The following is an 18,175-nucleotide window of genomic DNA, read 5'->3' as shown; positions in this document are numbered from 1 at the left end:
AAGTCGATCAAAAATGTATTGTTAGAGGGTCTGTCAATCCATACCAATGCAGCGCCATTTTGTATTTGATTGTGCCGCCACGCGATGCATTTTTCTGTGCTTGCCTTGAATTTGCAGTTCAGTTTTGGACCCTGATCTGCAAAGAATGCAAGCTAATGAAAGTATAGAGATACTGGGTGAATAAGGAAAGACAATTCTGATTATCTTGGCCAATCCAATTTGAAAATGGCAGTCATCACAAGGTCTCCTTGTAGTTTTTGTTAGGCCTTTGGACTCTGCAGAGCAGGTATTGTGTAGTTGGTTTCAGCGAAAATGTACAAGAATTGGACTCTACAGCGTTCTATACAAAGCATTGCTGTTACCAAAGATAATTTCCAGTACAGCAACACTCATACTGTGACGTGGTAGATCTGTATTCTATTATATTGGACATTGCAATCATCTAAATCAATGGGCCTGCTGAATGGAGAGAGCAAAGACCATTTATCAGTGTTCTGATTTTACATTGCCCAGTTCCAGGTTGGAAAGGTCCTTAGAGACCAGGAATGGTTGTATTATCTTTTGTAGGTAAAACAGTTTCTATTTATATATTGCAGCTATCTGTTTTACTGTTTGCCTGGAGCTGAGCTGTAAGTGACACAAAGGTACTTGGTGGAAAAGAGGTTTTAGCTATGGAAAAGGTTCTTAGCTTTGAAAATGTGGCACAGTCATCTACAATAATTGGCTCAATGGATAGGGGTTGAATTAGTAGTTAAAACAAAACATGACCTACTTTCAAATAACTACAATAAAACTAAACCATCTTATTGCTCTTTTTACCTTTCTTTTAGCTTTCTTGTGGAACACAAATTATTCATTTGCTTATCTTGCCCAGTGTTCAACCCAGAAATATTTTTAAGCCAGGTGGGAAGAAATTGAAGATGGGTGGCATCACTTGTATTGTGATTCAACTCTTTAGTAACCACACAAAAACAGCCAGGTGGTTACTGAAGAGTGTCGGGTGGTGCGTCTGGGTTAAAAGGGGCTGAGGAGAACACTGTAGCCCTTTAAAAAATATATATATATATTGTGTGTTGTAGAATATATGTCGATGTAGTCTTTTGGTCACCTTTGTAGATTATAATCGTTTTGCTAGAGTTAAAAGTCGTTCTAGAACTCAGCCTTGTGCTGGCTAACCATTGAGCAAACTTTAGAAGTGCTTTCTATCCCCCAAATAAATTCTCCAGCATCTACCGTATTTTTGATGCACATTTAGAATACTTTTGTTTATTGGACAATCATCCATTGCCAAAGCTATTATTAAATGTCGTCATAGCAAGTTCATAATTGAAAAATTATGGACAATTTGCTGCATATGTAGGTAAGAGGTCTACCCTTGAAAGGGAAAATCAGTGGTGGCAGAAAAGATTGATCTTGTACAAGTATATTATACTTTGCATTTGCAGCAGCATTACCAAAAGAAAAGGATCCTTTTCTAATGTGTGAGACTTCCCCCACCTCCTAGATTGTAAGTTCTTCGAGCAGGGACCTCTCCTCCTCTGTCACTGTCTGTATCTATCATTTGCAACCCGTATTTTATGTACAGCGCTGCGTAATATTTTGGCGCTATATAAATCCTGTTTAATAATAATCCTCAGTGTTAATAATATTCCTCAGTGTTTTTTTATTCTTTTGAAAAGCCTTCCTAAAAGAGTAAAGCCTATAAAAGCTCTGACATTGGGGCAACTTCTTTTATTATGCCATTGGTTTCCTAGCAGGATACCCAACAAGCTAATGTATGATGGTCAGGCTATATTGTGTATGAGGTTCATATTTATTATACCCTTGCATTTTGTTATGGATGTCTGTGTCCTGGTTGGAATACTTTCCTCTAGTTTTCTGTGTAGTCTGTGGGACATGAAGAAAGGGTAAAGTCCTGCACAAATACACAGCAATATATACTTAGCATATTATAAATCTTTTCATTCAAAAACATGAAAATGTGTGCTTTGTTTCTTGCACAGCTCACAACGATCATCCTAATGTTTTTTTTTTTTTTATATCCAGATCTCTCCGATTCGTACACTGAAATGGATGCCTCCAGTTCACTCTGCATCTCTGCTGGTGATGTGTCCGGTATGTATCATTGCTATCTTTTCCTCAAAAACCTGAATATAGAAATGCTGGTTCTGACCGTACGTTGTGGAGAACATATGAGTTTAGAAATCTGTAGTCCCTTGTCCTGTTGGCATTTGTATACACTTTTTGTATGAAATGAATGGTATTGTTTGCGTTGAGCTGTTCATGATTCTGGTTTTTGGGGTCCCCCACTAGATCACTTTATAAATGGCCTTTTCTATGGAATACATTTTTGGTTGCCACTTCCCAGATTAGGAAAAAAAAAAGTTGTAGGTGAAGAGTGTAAGGCTACATACACACACACGTTAGACTTTTGTCGTTGGAAAAGAAGCATCAACGAGCACTGTACATACAGCACCATTCGGCTCTATGGAGAGTGGAGGGAGGAACAAGCGAACAGCACCCTCTTGCACTCTCTCCCTTTCACTCGCCAGGACGGATCCATAAACGACATTGGACAGTTGCTGTACATCTCGTTCGATACCAGACCTAAAACGATAATTGGACGGGAATTATCTGACATGTGTACATAGCCTAAGTCCTCCCACTATAGGTGAGTGATTTCTGATGGTTCTGCTTATGCATTGCATTAAACTACAGTGCACATTTGTCTTTTTTTGTGCACTTAACATCACACTAAATTTGTGATGAATGGGCTTAGGTTTATATTGTACATCTACAGAACACAACCGTGCACAGGTAGCATAGGACCAAGCTGTTCTGTCTGCTCAATGCTGCAGCCATATGGCTCTTTTATAAATGAGCCCAATAGTCTTAACTGAAAACAAATTCAATTTACATGTTGCACCTTGTGATGTCATTTCTGCAAAGCCTCTAAGCTCTTAAAACTCTTCTTAAAACTAAATTCTAATTAGAAGGGTGTAGCATGTATTGTTAAGAAGAAAAATAAGGTGATGTGTGGAGATAACATGGTTGGGGGGCAGGCAATATGCATAGATTTCTTTGACTGCTTGTTATTAGATGGAGGTTGAAAGATATAGGTGTCAAATTTGTGTGCACCTCACAGACCCCATGGAGCCTGAATGATCTCTGAACAATGACGCTCAATGGGGGAAAAAAATCCAACCTGAAGTCCTTTAGTCAAAGCTTGTTTGGTAACACCACATGGTGCTCATAGATATGCAATTGTGTCCTGCTGCCTGCATAATTAGATGTATTGTGAGATGGTTATTTTGTGTCTGGAGACCTGTAAACAGCACTCCAGGGAAATGGATACATCACAGCTAAAACACAACTGGTTTACCTGCTGAAGGATTTGAATATCTGTTCAGCCAGCTTTATGAGCCAAATACCTTTGCCGTAATGTTAGTCATAAAGTCAGGTCACATTGTGTACGCACGTTGAGTGACTATTGCCCAAGACAAATGTTTCTAATTGTCTTAAGTGAAAATCTAAGGAGAACATCCAGTCCTATGATGTCGTTCAACCATGGTGAATTGATAAACAATTGGTTGTGAATGATTGTTGTGCACAGCTATAGAAAAGAACACAGCGGGGGGTGCCACTCACTCGTCCTTGCTCCTCTCCATTGAACAAGACAGCGATGTGTGTACAATGCTCATTAGTTCATCTGTCAGTGGAAACAATCAAAAAGAATTGTTTCCAGCGACCATTCTATCTGCAGTCTGTAGGGGGACCCACGGACCACTAAATTTACCGGCTCCAGATCGCACATGTGTGGGGAGCCAGGTGTTACTTAAAGGGGAAGAAACTTCACCCATAGTGACGTCACAATGCCAGAACCCGCCTAATCTCCCATCACACTTCCCTGGGCCTGCTCAGGGGTGCATCTGCCAGAGCCGCAGGCCACAAAAATGTTCTCATGGACCGCCGGTTGGTGATTGCTGATTTAGACTATACTGCTTGTTCAAGGATTGTCCCCAGCCTGTTAAATTTAGGTTTAATTTAAGTAAAGCAGCAACAGATTGATGAGGTTATCACTGCCATTGAGCACAGTCCAAAGCTTTAACACCCTAATTGATATTCAGCAAATATATATAATATAATGATAAAATCTCAGAAAACTGTGACCTGTTTTATCCGAAGCAACCGTGGTAAATATGATTGTTTTATTTTTTTTGTTTTTTTTAATCCATCACAGTCTGACTTTAGTCACAATATAATATGGCTATGTTGCCTACCACTATTGCAGTGGAGTCCAGCACACCCCAGTTGAGATTGGATAATGGGGGAGCTTCTACACACTGATGAGGTCAGCTCTGAGCTCTGTTTTTCTAACAGCGAGCTAGGTCTAATCGTAGTTTCCAGAGAACAGATTAATATATGTAATATATTATAGACTAAATTAACGTATTTCTTTGGTAAATGCATAACCGGAATAGTTTGGTTTTTTTAAATCATCCCGATATGTCTTGCTTATTTGAAAGACATTAAATATTGTATGTATTGCCTCACAATGGTAATTATAAGCTATTCTGCAAGAAAGGAAGCTGACCTGAACACTGCAACGCTCAATATACTTTACAGGAGTAAAGAAAACAATCCCCACCCTTCATTCTCCCAGTTGCTTTAATAAAGCCTCTGATAGACTTGGATAGAAATGTTTGGGCTTATCCCTGTTCTTTATTAGGACGGATGCAGACAGTCTACAGCTATTAGAGTGGGTGGAACACAAGACAAGAGGCTTCATCCTCCACAGCTTGGTGGCCAGGAATACTGGAAGAGAACCTGACCTTTCCAAATACATAATTTCTTTGTTTTTGCACAACTACTTTCATTCACTACAGGTTGGGTAGTGAACCTGTGCAGGGCAGTAACACGTGGCAACCAGGTATTTGTTCCAGGTGCGCTCCGTCCCATGACAAGTGTGTAGGCATAGCTGCAGGATACTAGATGCAGCATAGCGCCCTTTGCTTAAAGCAGAAATTTTAATATTTTGCATTCCCTATTTTTTGTTGTCCAGCCTTTTTTATTGTAATGATGATTTTAAATAAAACCTTTACATTTTTAAAACCTTAATTTACACACATCAACCTTATCACTGGGTCAATTGTGTGTTTCTGTAGTCATGGCTTGTAGGAGGTCAACAGGGTGGTGTACATTGGGGTGCCCAAAAACATCACATGCTCACATCTAATGGTGCACCTTCATAACAAAAAAGGCTGAAATCTACTAAACTAAAGGGAATAGCCAGGGACAATAAAGCTTGGGAGGAAAGAGCTAGATGATGACGGGTATCCTTAAGTACAAGAAAAAAGTGGTCTTTATTTTAACTGAAGTTTTTAATACACACTGTGAGAAGCTGTCTGTGAGATCAGAGTAAGCCATTTCGATACAGGAGAAAAGCCTGCACAACTTTGCAATGCCGAAGGGAAGGCTGGAGTTCAACTCTAAAACTAAACTCCAGCCATACAGCTAAGTACCCAGTTGAAATGTTAAAATGCACAAATGTTAGATCTTCCACTGGTAAGGGCAGCTGCTAAGGACTGCAGGTTGGTGGCTTTTTTTCCCACACTGACCTCTCTTGGAATTGGACAGTGTAGAGGTGGCAGCAGATGGCCTTTATTGCATGCAACATACCAAAAGCTTGCTAGTACTGTCTTCCCTTGATTTGAAGAATATTACTGTAGCCTGTGTTGAAAACACACTTATAAGAATATTTTTTTCTGCTTTAAATCCTGTGAATGCGTCAGTATAGCGACAGTCTTCCACACATGCACCAATGGCATCAATATGCCAGCGCATGCCAAGCGGTGAAATGCTATCATTAAAATATTGGTGATTCTTTGCTATTTTTTTCCCGTGCATGTGCAGGATATCGCCACTGAGAAGGTATGTGGTACATCACTTTGCAACTGATTACATGCATTAGGCATGTATAGCCCTGGCTCCGACCCTAGCTCCATGCTCAACACGCTGCCACTCCACCTCCAATAACATGCACTCTCTAACCTGCCTGATTTAAGTGGCCTTGGGCATAGCATGGTTGTTGGTGCTAGGTGTGCTGCTCAGAGTATTTCAGATAAAGCTGATCACCCTCCTATTGTATGATATTTCCCCCACCTCCTAGATTGTAAGCTCTTCGGGGAAGGGTCCTCTCCTCCTCCTGTGTCACTGTATTTGTCTGTCATTTGCAACCCCTATTTAATGTACAGCACCACGTAATATGTTGGCGCTATATAAATGCTGTTAATAATTATAATCTGCTGGGATTTTCACACATTTAGGCCATTGCTAGGGTCAAAAAGGGAAAGTATCCAATAAGCAGCTGTCTGTGTGAAAATGTCTCGTTGATGCCTTTTATGAAACTGCCCCAGACAACACTACTTCTTCTTTATCATGGACCGTTTCCAGAATTCTGAAGTGGTCATGCGGCACTTCCATAATGCGAAGCTTTTTTTGCCACGTTTACTCCCATTTACTGTAAGTTGACGGCTTCATCTATAAGGAGCTAAATTTAAATGGAAGTTACCAAAAGAGCAGCATTTCCAGTTTAAAAAAAAACTTGCCAGACAATTTTTGTGAATAACATTCATGCAGTGCATGTGAACAATTGGGCAGCAAAAGAAGGAAATTGGAGACCATTTGCAGCCCCTCAGTTGTTCTGGCTTGTAAATGCAGACGTGTCGGTCGGGTGCTGCTTTGGGTGCTTCCCAAGGTTTGGACGGACTTTAGGATCCCACATCTTTGGTATGTGATGATTGCAGCGTCCAGTTTACTATGAAAGATGTGTTTTGGAGGCTGTGGTTTTTTCGTAGTTTGCTTACGGGCCATACTTCTCCAAGTACAATAAAAAGGGGTTTATTATATGTACATGGTGGCAGGTTAGAGAGTTCATGGCGAGGCTGCTTTCTAAAGACAGGCGCTCAGTATCTGTTGTTCTTTTGGAATTTCTAAAGCCTGAGAAACAGGAAGCCTATTGTCCTTGTTAGTGAAGGAAAAGTCTCTAGTCGCCAGCAACAATTTTAATAGCCTTTTCTATAGCATTAAATCTCCAAGTGGGACAGCTATAAATATATCACACTGAGCTTAGCCAGACCTTAAAGCTGAAGTGTAATCCCTTTATATTTAGCATTGTATAGCCCTCCCCCTATCGATATTCAAATAAAAAAAGGAAATTAAGCTTTTTTGATTTCATTACATAGCTCATTTTCGATCCAGTGATCCCATCACTATCGGTTTGGTCTTTGCAATGCAGTTTGATCATGGCTGGTGAGGGAGCCTTGCAGGGCCCAGTACAAAACAGGAAGCTGTGGTAATGCTGAGTATTTATTTAAAAGAATTGAAATCTCTGAATGGAAGTGCAGGGCTAGAGACAGTCTGGCTGGGGAGGAAAGGGCTAGATGATGGCGGATGTCCTCCAGCCAGACAATGAGGCTCTGACTTGCTGCAGCTTCTAATTCACTCTGTTAGAAGCTAACAACATGCAGTGACAACCAAGTAAGCTAATTCCTGTACAACTGTGCAAGGTAAAGCTAGAGTTCATTTTTTAGCCCACCCTATTACTCGTGCACACTGGATATGTGTTGATGTGCTGGTTTGGCATTCATTCTTAATGGCACCTTAAGGGCTCTGCAGAGCAACACACAGCACCACGTGGCCATGCATTACTATGAGATGTTCTCTCACTATGCACCACATTTTGATTTTCATTCTCTACCCACTGGGTAAAGGACGTGGCTCCATGTATGTTGCAATGGTCTGCATTTGGCAACCTATTTGAATGAACTGGCAAAGGGCACATTTGACACTCCATTTAAATAGGCTGCCAAATGCAGACCAATGCAACATATATGGAACTACGTCCTTTACGAAGTGGGTAGGGCTGGGAACTCCAATGTAGAGATTTTACCGCTGGAGTCATACCAAGGTATACAAAGCAATGCATGATTCACCTTGCCGCCTTATTTTAGGTTGCCAAAACTTGTAAAGTTGGTGCACTGTGCTACAGAGTAATGTCAATTTCTGAAACGGTGATGCCTCTTGGTGCATACTGGTCCAGTCTGTTTACTACAAAAGCGTGTTACTTTTAAATGGTGTTACTGCTATTCTTCCCCTGTGCATATATTTTGGCAGCCTTCCCCGCTGATGGTATTTCCTTACCCCAGTGCTCCCCACACCGCCGGCACATCTCTGCTTCCCACCAAGATTTTTGCCTCTTATTGGTTTTCTGGCCCTCACCATTCCGTGCTCTGTGCCGCTCCCCCACCCAAATTCCTCATCTTGGCTTCAGTTAAATTCCTCTGTTTTGCTTTTCCCTACTACATTGATTTACTCCTCCCCTCCTATACATTCCTTCACTTCCCCCCCAGATCTGTCTATCCCCAGCTCCTGGAGAAGAAGGACCCCGCTTGGCAGACAGGATATGAGAGCAAAGCGGAGAAAGCCGCCAGTTACTTCACACTGCTCGGCTTATGCTTAGGATGGGGCTGCTGCTGGATGTTTATTTGAGGGCAGGGTAACCTCAGGCAAACATCCTGCTTTTATCCTGCTTCTAAACCAAAAACCTCTGCCCAGATGAGACCACAGAATCCTAACTGAATGAGGAGGAGAGTGCGCCTGGAAGGCTTCTGAAGCTGTTTATACATGGCTGCTTGTGTATATGTGTTGTGGATGTAAAATGAATAAAACAAATATAGCGTTGGAAAATTCAGTAATAAGACCACGATGGTGTATGTTGAGTCTTCTCTGTGGAGGCAGAAATTGTCTAATGCCTGCACCTTTTTGCTCCTGTGGCTCTCCCATGGCCATTGGATTTAGTGTGTCCCTGCAAGGAGATGTACTATTGACATGGTGGTGGGATGTCCGACATCCAACAAACCTGGCATTATCCAAGGGGCTGGAGGTGTCCTCCTAGCTTTACAAGAGCGCAAACAATTGAGAAAACTATACTTTTTGTCAAATGAAAGTATCCCGCACCCAAGATCAAGTAAAATTGCTCTTTCATATCCAAGGTAGGAGTATAGAAATATGGCAATGTTTCAACCTTACAAGGGATCTTTATCAAGCCTGCATAATAGCACAGGATTGTGATGAAGTATTTTTGTAAGCTAGAAAAGTTGCCATGTTTCTATGCTACTTTCTTTTTGTATAATAAATATTGGAGCTAATTTACCCCAATTGGTGTCTCATGACATTCCTTCCAATCACATTCCAGAGTTCAGCCGAATTTTCAGGCCTTTATTTCAGTAATCAAAGTCAATTACATTAATTTTTTTAAACATAGGATTTTTACGCAAAACAGTGCTAACACGGCAATAAGGCACTCTGTTCTGTCTGACAACTGGTTCTCTAATTCATTTCCTGTTGTCACAAGGAGAAGTGAGGAAAAAATGTAGGGTTTTAAATAGGACAAAATCTAGAATAAAATGTAAATTTATAGCAAAACTTTTTTTCTTTTCTAAATAGACATCTGTCTAAAGATTTTATTGATAATTGATTTTAAGCTTTATTGGCAACACTGATTTGTAAAAATTGTTTCCTACTCCCCCCCCAAAAACTTTGCATTGTCCTATGGACAAATAAACCGGTCTGTTATGGACATGGAGAGAATTGCTCTGGCCCATAGGGTATGCATGGGTACACGAGCTGAAGTGGTTAAAAATCCCTTAAACCTGTATATTTGGTTGAGGCTCATTTGGCTCTGCCCCCCTTTAAGTCTATAAAAAGAAAAACTTGGCCTTTCTCCTTTTATAAAATTGCCAGCTAGCTCGGGAAGATTTAGGATGTGCTCACTCTACGGGAGCCATCCTCATAGATTTCTTTGATGTCCGCTCCAAGCTGCTGTCGCAGAGTTTCCACTAAGTGCAGGAACTGCCTGGCATGAAACGGAATCCTATGCATCTCTTGATGGTCTTAAAGGGTGTTATGTTTAAATGTTTAGTAGAGGAATGTATAAATGCATACAAACATACTGAATGTATATCAGTATTCCTTTGTTTTGTCACACTGCTACATGTGGATGTGGCATTTCTCAAAGCTGTCATTCTGAGCCGGTGGATAGCCAGGAAAAGGAAAGGAAGCCAATCTTTTGGATTCCACTCCAGTGGCTTCTTAGGTGTCTGGGGTGGGCACTGTTTGTGTTTCTGCCACTGGTACCCACAGCCTTTCTCCAGCCCTTCAGCTGGTTCCAGCAAAGTCTGCAAACCATCATGGCCACTCTTCCTTTACATCCCAGTGTGGAGCCGTCTAGAAGCGGAAGAATGTGACTATATAGAAAGGCTTCAATTGGAAGACTATTAAAACGTAATTTTATTTTATCATCCTATTCATGGGTAAAGTTTTGGCTTAATGGGACTTTATAGACCCATTATTATGTTTATTATAGGGTGGCCCTTTCTCCTCATTGTCTAAATGTGTGTCGGTTTTCTCTGATCCCCTTGCCCTACTTTTCTCTCTGTGGCTGCAGAAGGAGGGTGGACGATAGGCATAGCGTGTTGTAGAAACTCTAATCAGACTCTAGCCTCCATCTCCTAAACATTCTACTCGTGACTTATCGCTTTCCTCCCTGCTTATCACCCCTGTTAATAGAAAACCAGCCAGATGGATCTGCTATGTAACAGAAGGGGAAATTTTATTTTTGGTTTTATGCAATGTGAAAAAAGAGTTTTAAATGACAGAATCTTGTACATTTAAGTTTCTAAAATCTGTGTTTATATATAGTTTGTAGCCATTGAAGTATATAGTGTCAGCTGTTTTCAATCCTTTTTTTTTATTATCATACTGCTGATTCAAAATAAAAACTTTGCAGAAATGATTGGAAGTTGAGACTGATCTGTTTTACCTAAGCTAGGAGCTGAGCTACTACAACAATGGCCCTGATTTATTAAAGCTCTCCAAGGCTGGAGAGAATACACTTTGACCAGTGAAGCTGGGTGATCTAGCAAACCTGGAATGGATCTGGTCCAGGGTTTAAAACATTTGCTAGCAAATAGTAAATGATTTTAGGAAATCCATACCAGGTTTTCTGAATTACCCAGCTTCACTGAAGAAAGTGTATTCTCTCCAGCCTTGGAGAGCTTTAGTAAATCGGGGCCAATGTGTGTGAGAGCCCTAAGGAATACCCGAATACTGATACTTTCAGGTATGGGGCATCTGTGACCCTCGCCCTGCCACCCACGTGGGGCTAGGGAAGGTTAAAAGGTTACACAGTTCTGATTTTTAGTAAAAATGTGCAAAGGATTTCTTGGGGACATTATAGAAGTATATTGGAGAGGCCAGTGCACACAAGGAAGGGAAGAATGTTTCTGTATTTGGTTGCCATGCCTGAAATGGACATTTATTTTTTGCAGTTCATGTGCACTCTGAGTCAATACAACCATGGCAGATTTGGCAAATTCAATATGCCATTTAGTGCATTACCAGATTAAAAAGCTATCTATGTTTGACTAAGTGTGCTAAACAATGGCATATAGTCACCAAGTGTACATGAGAAGCTTAATATTTCTGCAAATTTTACTTTTTCAATGTATATAACATTTTATAATTGTTCATGTTTTCTTTCTGTCCTGTGATCTCTTTTGTTTGATCTTTAAATATCATTGTTTCTTTGTCTCCACAGACACCAGCTTGTCCTTGGACTCTAGCAAACAGGGCCACTGGTGCAGTGTAGCCTACTGGGAGCACAGGACCCGTGTTGGTCGTCTCTACGCGGTGTGCCAGCCTTCAGTAAGCATCTTTTATGACCTACCTCAAGGGAGCGGCTTCTGCCTGGGCCAGCTAAGTCTGGAGAACCGGAGTGAGGCTGCAATCAGGACACGGGGGAAGATTGGACTTGGTATTGTTCTAAGCAAGGAGTCAGATGGGGTGTGGGCCTATAACCGCAGCGACCATCCCATTTTTGTCAACTCTCCGACGCTGGATGGCCCCACCTGTCGCTCACTTGTCGTACGAAAAGTTATGCCCGGCTACTCTCTCAAAGTATTTGACTTTAAAAAGTCGTGCGTCTTGCAGCATCTTCCGGCACACCCAGAATATACAGATGGACCTTATGATCCCCACAGCATACGCATCAGTTTTGCAAAAGGTTGGGGACCTTGCTACTCAAGACAGATGATCACTTCCTGCCCTTGTTGGTTAGAGGTCTTGCTTGGACGATAGCAACTGGTCTTTGTATCCCCTCTCCTCCTCCACCACCACCATGTATAAATATAGAAGGATTTGCACCACTCTAAGCAGACAGATGAGCTGGTATGGTCCCTCGGTGAAACCTTTTCTGCAACAGAGGCATGTTTTACCGTGTTGTGAGCACAGATTGGCATTCACCTCTGTGTCCTGGGGATGGATTTTCAACAACAGTACATGGTATGAAAGTTGTAGGATAGGGGAGCCATTGCCTACTGTAATTCAACGTTCATCCTTGTGTCCCCATGCCAATCGCTGTAGCTGTCAATTTTATCCTGCAGTGAGATTTTATTATTTTATTTACATACCACATCTGATTACCATTATACAGCTTTGGTGCTGTCCAGCTATTCACAGGGTTAAAAAAAAAAAAAAAAAAAAAAAAAAAAAAAAAAACCTTGCTAGCAAAATGGAATTCATTAATTTCACATGAGAGAAACATTACAGGTGCCATATTGGATAACCTCTTTCTTTCTGCAGGGACCTGGACTGCATTCTTTGCTTTTATTTTATTCCACTTTTTAGGGTGTTCCAGGTTCCTGCCGTTAAAGTATCTTACCATGATACACTGCCCTCCCTGTTTTTATTTTTTTTTTTTCCCCCACCACACAATTTTTATTGAGAAATTCCCCCACATTTCACAGAAAGGACTCAAATACCCTAGATTTTAATATAAAATGTTTATATTATTATATTGAAATATATATTATACTTGTAAATACGGAGTCATTTTTACAATGTCATTATTTATGTATGGTGCAATGTGTATATGACCTTAAATACAAATAAAATGCACTTTGGCTTTTACAGTTCTTCCAGCACAGAATCAATAAACTCAATCAGTATAGTGAAAGTGTACTTGATATTTGTTTGTGTATGTGGTACGTATGATTAGGGCATTTAGGATTACTCAATGATTTTTAGATCTTAAAGAAAGAAATCGACATGTATACCTTAAGTCACCTTTCAGATCTTTTTGTGGTCTGTTGTAGTGCAAACCCTTACTCCTTACAGAAGGCCGAACCCCAAACTTTTTTTTTATTCTAGTTTTCAATAGTGGAGATGGATTAAGGCCTAGTTTACATGGACCATTTTTGTGTTAATACACATACAACTAAACAGACATTTTTTTTGGATTGCAAAAAAAAAAAATTGCCTGGTAAGTTCATGTAACTAAACTTTAGAATTGGAAAAATTACTTTCTTTTTCTCATGACTACTTTATTGACATTTTGTTTTTTTCATCATATGCACACAAACGCATACTTTTGGCAAGACTTACATGCATGGGTAAAGGGACACACATGTACCTGAAGTGTACCCAGACCTGAGGGTGGGGGGAATCCCTATTTCATTCTAGTTTGGTGGACATGGCCAAATCTTAGGTGTAAAATTTTACCATTTCTTCATTACATTTTTGGCCCAATTCAAGCCCTTACAACCTAGGTAAGACTTGTCATAAATAAACACTGTGTTTTGGTAGTTCAGTGGGTCCCCACTTGTCGAGGCTTAGTACTGTTTGAGGAAGTGTAAGCCAATAACTTGATCAATTACTAATTACCCCCCAATTTTTGTTCATGTTAAACAGTACCAATTCTCGATGGTGGGGGATCCTAATACCCCAAAACACATTGGTATTATAATGATTGGATCTAGACATTCTGATTTGTGCACTTTTCTTTTTGCTTGGCTAACAAGTTTTTGTTGCGGTTTGTATCTTCAGTGGGAAAAGTTACCCTCATTTCCTGTCCAGGCGACATCAAAAGAAGGGAACAGAGACTGGATGTCTACATAAAAAGAAAAAGCCACAAACAAACTGATGTTTTTACCCTTTCCCAATTACTCATTAAATAAATATGGGTTTTGTTGTAGCCTGTCACTATCAAAGAGTTATACCATCACTTTCTGTACTGTAGGGCAGGAACTAGTGGTAAATCTTCTTCTGGCTTTGGGCTGGGATTCACTCATGTGCGGTGATTCATGTGTCAGTATATATGCATCCATGCAACATGCATCTAAAAGAAATTGCGATGGTGACCATTTCATGTGCTGCTTGCCTGAACCGACAATGGTAGCAGCATGAACTCTTCTTGCCAAGATGAGAGGTATTTGCAGGCAAGTATTATAAGTAATGAATTGCCAGTCTGTTTTTGCTGCAGGGGGCAGCTCGATAACATCTAGGGCAATGGGTGAAATGAAGAGAAAGGGAATGGGAGAGATAAAAAGAAAGGGGAGACATAAGATAAAAGTGAGGGAAGATAAGGGACAATCCTCGCCTAGCAGTTCAAGAGCTGCCTGAAATTCTTTGGGAAACATGACTCAGGCGTCAGACCTCAAAATTGTTAACCTCCTCCCTTCTAGCTGAGCCGAGCTGTACCATAGAAAAAGTGGGTGAGTCTCTGCAATAGGAGAACTCCTTAATTACAGTACTGAGCTAGTAACATGACTCCCTAAAGATCAATGCTTCTCTGTTCATAAAAAGTACACAAAACATATGCCACATACTATATTTCTTTTCTTTCCCCCCCACCATTTGGCTTCAAGAATCGGAACAGCAGAGTATTGCCACATGGATAACTAGTATTGCTGCACATATAACAAGTGTTGAATTGGGGCTAGGAGGAAACCTTGACATGAGCAAATCGCATCCTATGTTTGTGTACTGGCCCAGGATTTTTAAATTATTGGACGTATCGGTGAGTTATGCCTAAGTATTATAGGTCTACAATGTAAAACAAATTTCCATGCAAAAAAATGTACCGGTTTTTGCATGGAAATACAACCAGAATCAGACCGATAGGGGGGTTAAAACAGAACTGAATAAAGTTTAGTATATGTTGGAGTAACTGGCTTGCTGAGATGCTTTACTTTGACCTAAAGTGGCATCCCCCTCCTATTGTGTGTAAATTCCCCCACCTACTAGATTGTAAGCTCTTCGGGGCAGAGTCCTCTCCTCCTGTATAACTGTCTGTTTTAGTCTGTCATTTGCAACCCCTATTTAATGTACAGCGCTGCATAATATGTTGGCGCTATATAAACCCTGTTTATTAATAGAAATAATAGGGGAAGGAAAGCATGCAAATACCCATGTATACACGTCTTATCAGTACTGAGCTGTATACAGAAGCTCACAAAATACTTGCAGATTTTGGTAAATGCCAGTCCCATCTCTATTGCATAAAATGTGGTTTAGTTGTGGGGTGCTTACTTGGGAGACCTCAAAATCGCAGTACAGGTATGTCTACAGCAATGGTTGTAATGTAAAAGCTTGCACATAGTCTACTGCAGTAATATGTATATTGTGTGTGTGTGTGTGTATATATATATTTATATGATCACACAGAATATTATCAGAGGCTGCAGGCTTATTAAAGGAGATGGTGATAGAAGGAGATGATGATGATTGAGACTAAAGAAATGCAGGTGTTGCAGACTGGAAATCCACTGCAGAAGACATTCAAAATCTCACACACAGCAAGTACCAGGGGGCTACAGGCTAATCAAAAATCCCAAGCACCATAGTATAGACAAAAATGAATATATGTATCGTCAGGTCATTTCTCCCTCCCTGAGTCTCTTCAGTATGATGTACTGTACTTAGACAACCCCTATTTATTGTACAAAGCTGCATAATATGTTGGTGCCATATAAATACTGTTTATTGATAATAATACACAGCTTTTTAAGAAACCTTAATCTCATTATGTCTCTAATCAGAATTTACCCAATAAATGTGTACTCCTGCTTAAGGGCTGAATTACTCTTATCCATGTCAGTGAGTTATAGAATATACACCTTTCTCCTAATGCAGGTTCTATTCATCTCTGTCCATTGGCATATAAATGAATACACCCACCTCTGTCCTGTTAGCAGGTAGATAGGAAATACGACCAGATAACTTGATGATCCTTGCATTCAAAGGAGCCACTCATGGTTGACACCCAGGTTGGTTGGTTGGATTTGACTCTGTGGATGTGCAGTACATGATAATCTATGGAGTTAGTTTACAGAGAAATATAATGTTTTTGTTTCCAGTTCCCTGCACAAGAAGTTACAGGCGCATGGTAACTTTGGCCAATAATTTCTGAAAATGATTAAAAAATGAAAACAATTGCAGCCACTACATTTTAGGATTTGTGAACTGCAAGATAATAGAATATTTCTGCTCACTGTGCTTAATGAAAAATCCAGCAAGTCTTTAACGAAAAAAAAAAAGTGGGGATTGCCTTCGGACCAGAGAGCTGCCTGGAGGGCCTTACGCTGGAAGGTGGCACCAGTGGAGGTCCAGATGTTCAGAGAATAAAATAGAAGGCCAGCTGCCTTGCAAATATAAGAACCAAATATGTGATGTCAAAACCCCCCCAAAACACCTACTGCACATATCTAGTAGATATGTACTTAAAAGTAAATGGTAGACCGAATTTCTTAGGAGTCAATCTGAAGAGACATTGTTCCTCAAAGGAATCAAACACAAGGATTCCACAGCTCAGCACTTTACCATAATGTACAAAAGCATGTAAATTGACATTAGACCCATGTGAGCAATAGGCTTCCAACAGGCCATCACAGCTAAAATTTAAAGCTACGGCCATTTTTTCATCAATGGATGAACTGCTATAGTGGCAGGTTGGGGATTTTTGGTTTGACAAAGTAAAGTCTCTGACAGGAAGGTGTACAGGGCAGGACCCGCAGCGAGAACAGAGTTCTAGAGAGGGATTCCAACCACCTATCAACCGGGTCCCTCAAGAGAGACAATTCTTCTACTGGAATAATAAGTACCTGTTAGGGCACGACATTAAAGTCTCCCCAAACTGGTACAAGGTCAATAGGAACTTTGAGTGTTAAAAAGTTTGTTGGAGTGTTTTTAGTTTCTGTAAACAAAGGGCTAAAAAGTGGTCTTCAAAACCTTTAAAGACCCAATAATGGGGAAGAAGCAACAGGTTAATGCTGCAGTTAAACAGAAGTATCCATCTCATCTATAGGAGCCAAAATAGTGCTTATTGGGGACTTCACTGGGGGACAGGGCTCAAATTGTCTCTGCATCCAATATCTTCACCAAGGCCCCAGAAAAATTAGAGTATCTTCAGGGGAAAATGTACGAGTTTGAGTGTGGTGAAAGGTCAGAGTCAGCAAATATTTTTTTGGGGAGGGGGCATTAGACCTTGCATAATCTTGGCTGAGAGGGCAGATGAATTTGCCACATCCAATGGAACTAAAGAGGACAAGATTCAAGGAACAGAGGACAACATGACTCAATGTTTCCAGGTATCTAAAATAAAACTTGGTGCAACTATGTATTGGCATGGCAACATAAGGGTAAGATGGCAACATTTGGGTAAGATGCAAGACCTCAGGTACTATGAAATTTCTTATTAAATGAGGTGGATTGTATGGGCAGAAGTGACCAGGATCTCAGGGAAGCAATGTTACACACTGCTCTGTGCAAGCAGGAGCAGCAGTGCTTCCACTATACAGTATGGTTAGGGGAGAGTACTATAATGGAAGGGCACCAACAAAGTTATATAGATGGATTCCAACCACTTATCAACTCCGTACCATGGTGGAAATGTCTAGACTCCCAGTTTTAATACTTTCACTGACCCAGCAGCAGTCTGCATCCAATGAAATCAGAACATCTGATGTGTATACATTAGGTCAATGAAAGTACTGTAGACAGGAGGTCTGCATGACAATTAACCTACCAGTATATTTTTGGGGGGGATGTGAAAGTTACCCAGAGTGCTTAAAGTAAACCCATGCATTTTTTTAGAAGTCAGGAATGACAAAATATTTCTTTCAGTGCACAGTTCCTTTAAATTCTGATACAGTATGTCTACAGTGTTCTATGCAGCAGATTTTTTGCCCTTGTTGCTTTGGGCAGTTGTTGGTTTTTTAGGGCAGCAGGGTGGCTCAGGGGTTAGCACTCTCACCTTTGCAGTGTTATATCCCAGGTT

The 18,175-nt window shown here is 40.6% G+C and overlaps 1 protein-coding gene across 1 annotated transcript in view; it reads left to right on the top strand.

The window, feature by feature from the left end:
* Window positions 1–13,075, top strand: part of SMAD6 (SMAD family member 6) — a 38,033-nt gene extending 24,958 nt beyond the window's left edge. Inside the window, exons 3-4 of the mRNA XM_072402602.1 lie at window positions 2,047–2,115; window positions 11,660–13,075. Coding sequence (XP_072258703.1) covers window positions 2,047–2,115; window positions 11,660–12,198 — 608 coding nt within the window. The 3' untranslated portion in view covers window positions 12,199–13,075. The remainder of the gene's footprint in view (window positions 1–2,046; window positions 2,116–11,659) is intronic.
* The last annotated feature ends 5,100 nt before the right edge of the window (window positions 13,076–18,175 follow it).

This window comes from Pyxicephalus adspersus, chromosome 2 (genome assembly GCF_032062135.1).
Source record: "Pyxicephalus adspersus chromosome 2, UCB_Pads_2.0, whole genome shotgun sequence".
Classification (NCBI taxonomy): Eukaryota; Metazoa; Chordata; class Amphibia; order Anura; family Pyxicephalidae; genus Pyxicephalus; species Pyxicephalus adspersus.
This window is presented reverse-complemented; position numbering and strand designations above follow the sequence as displayed.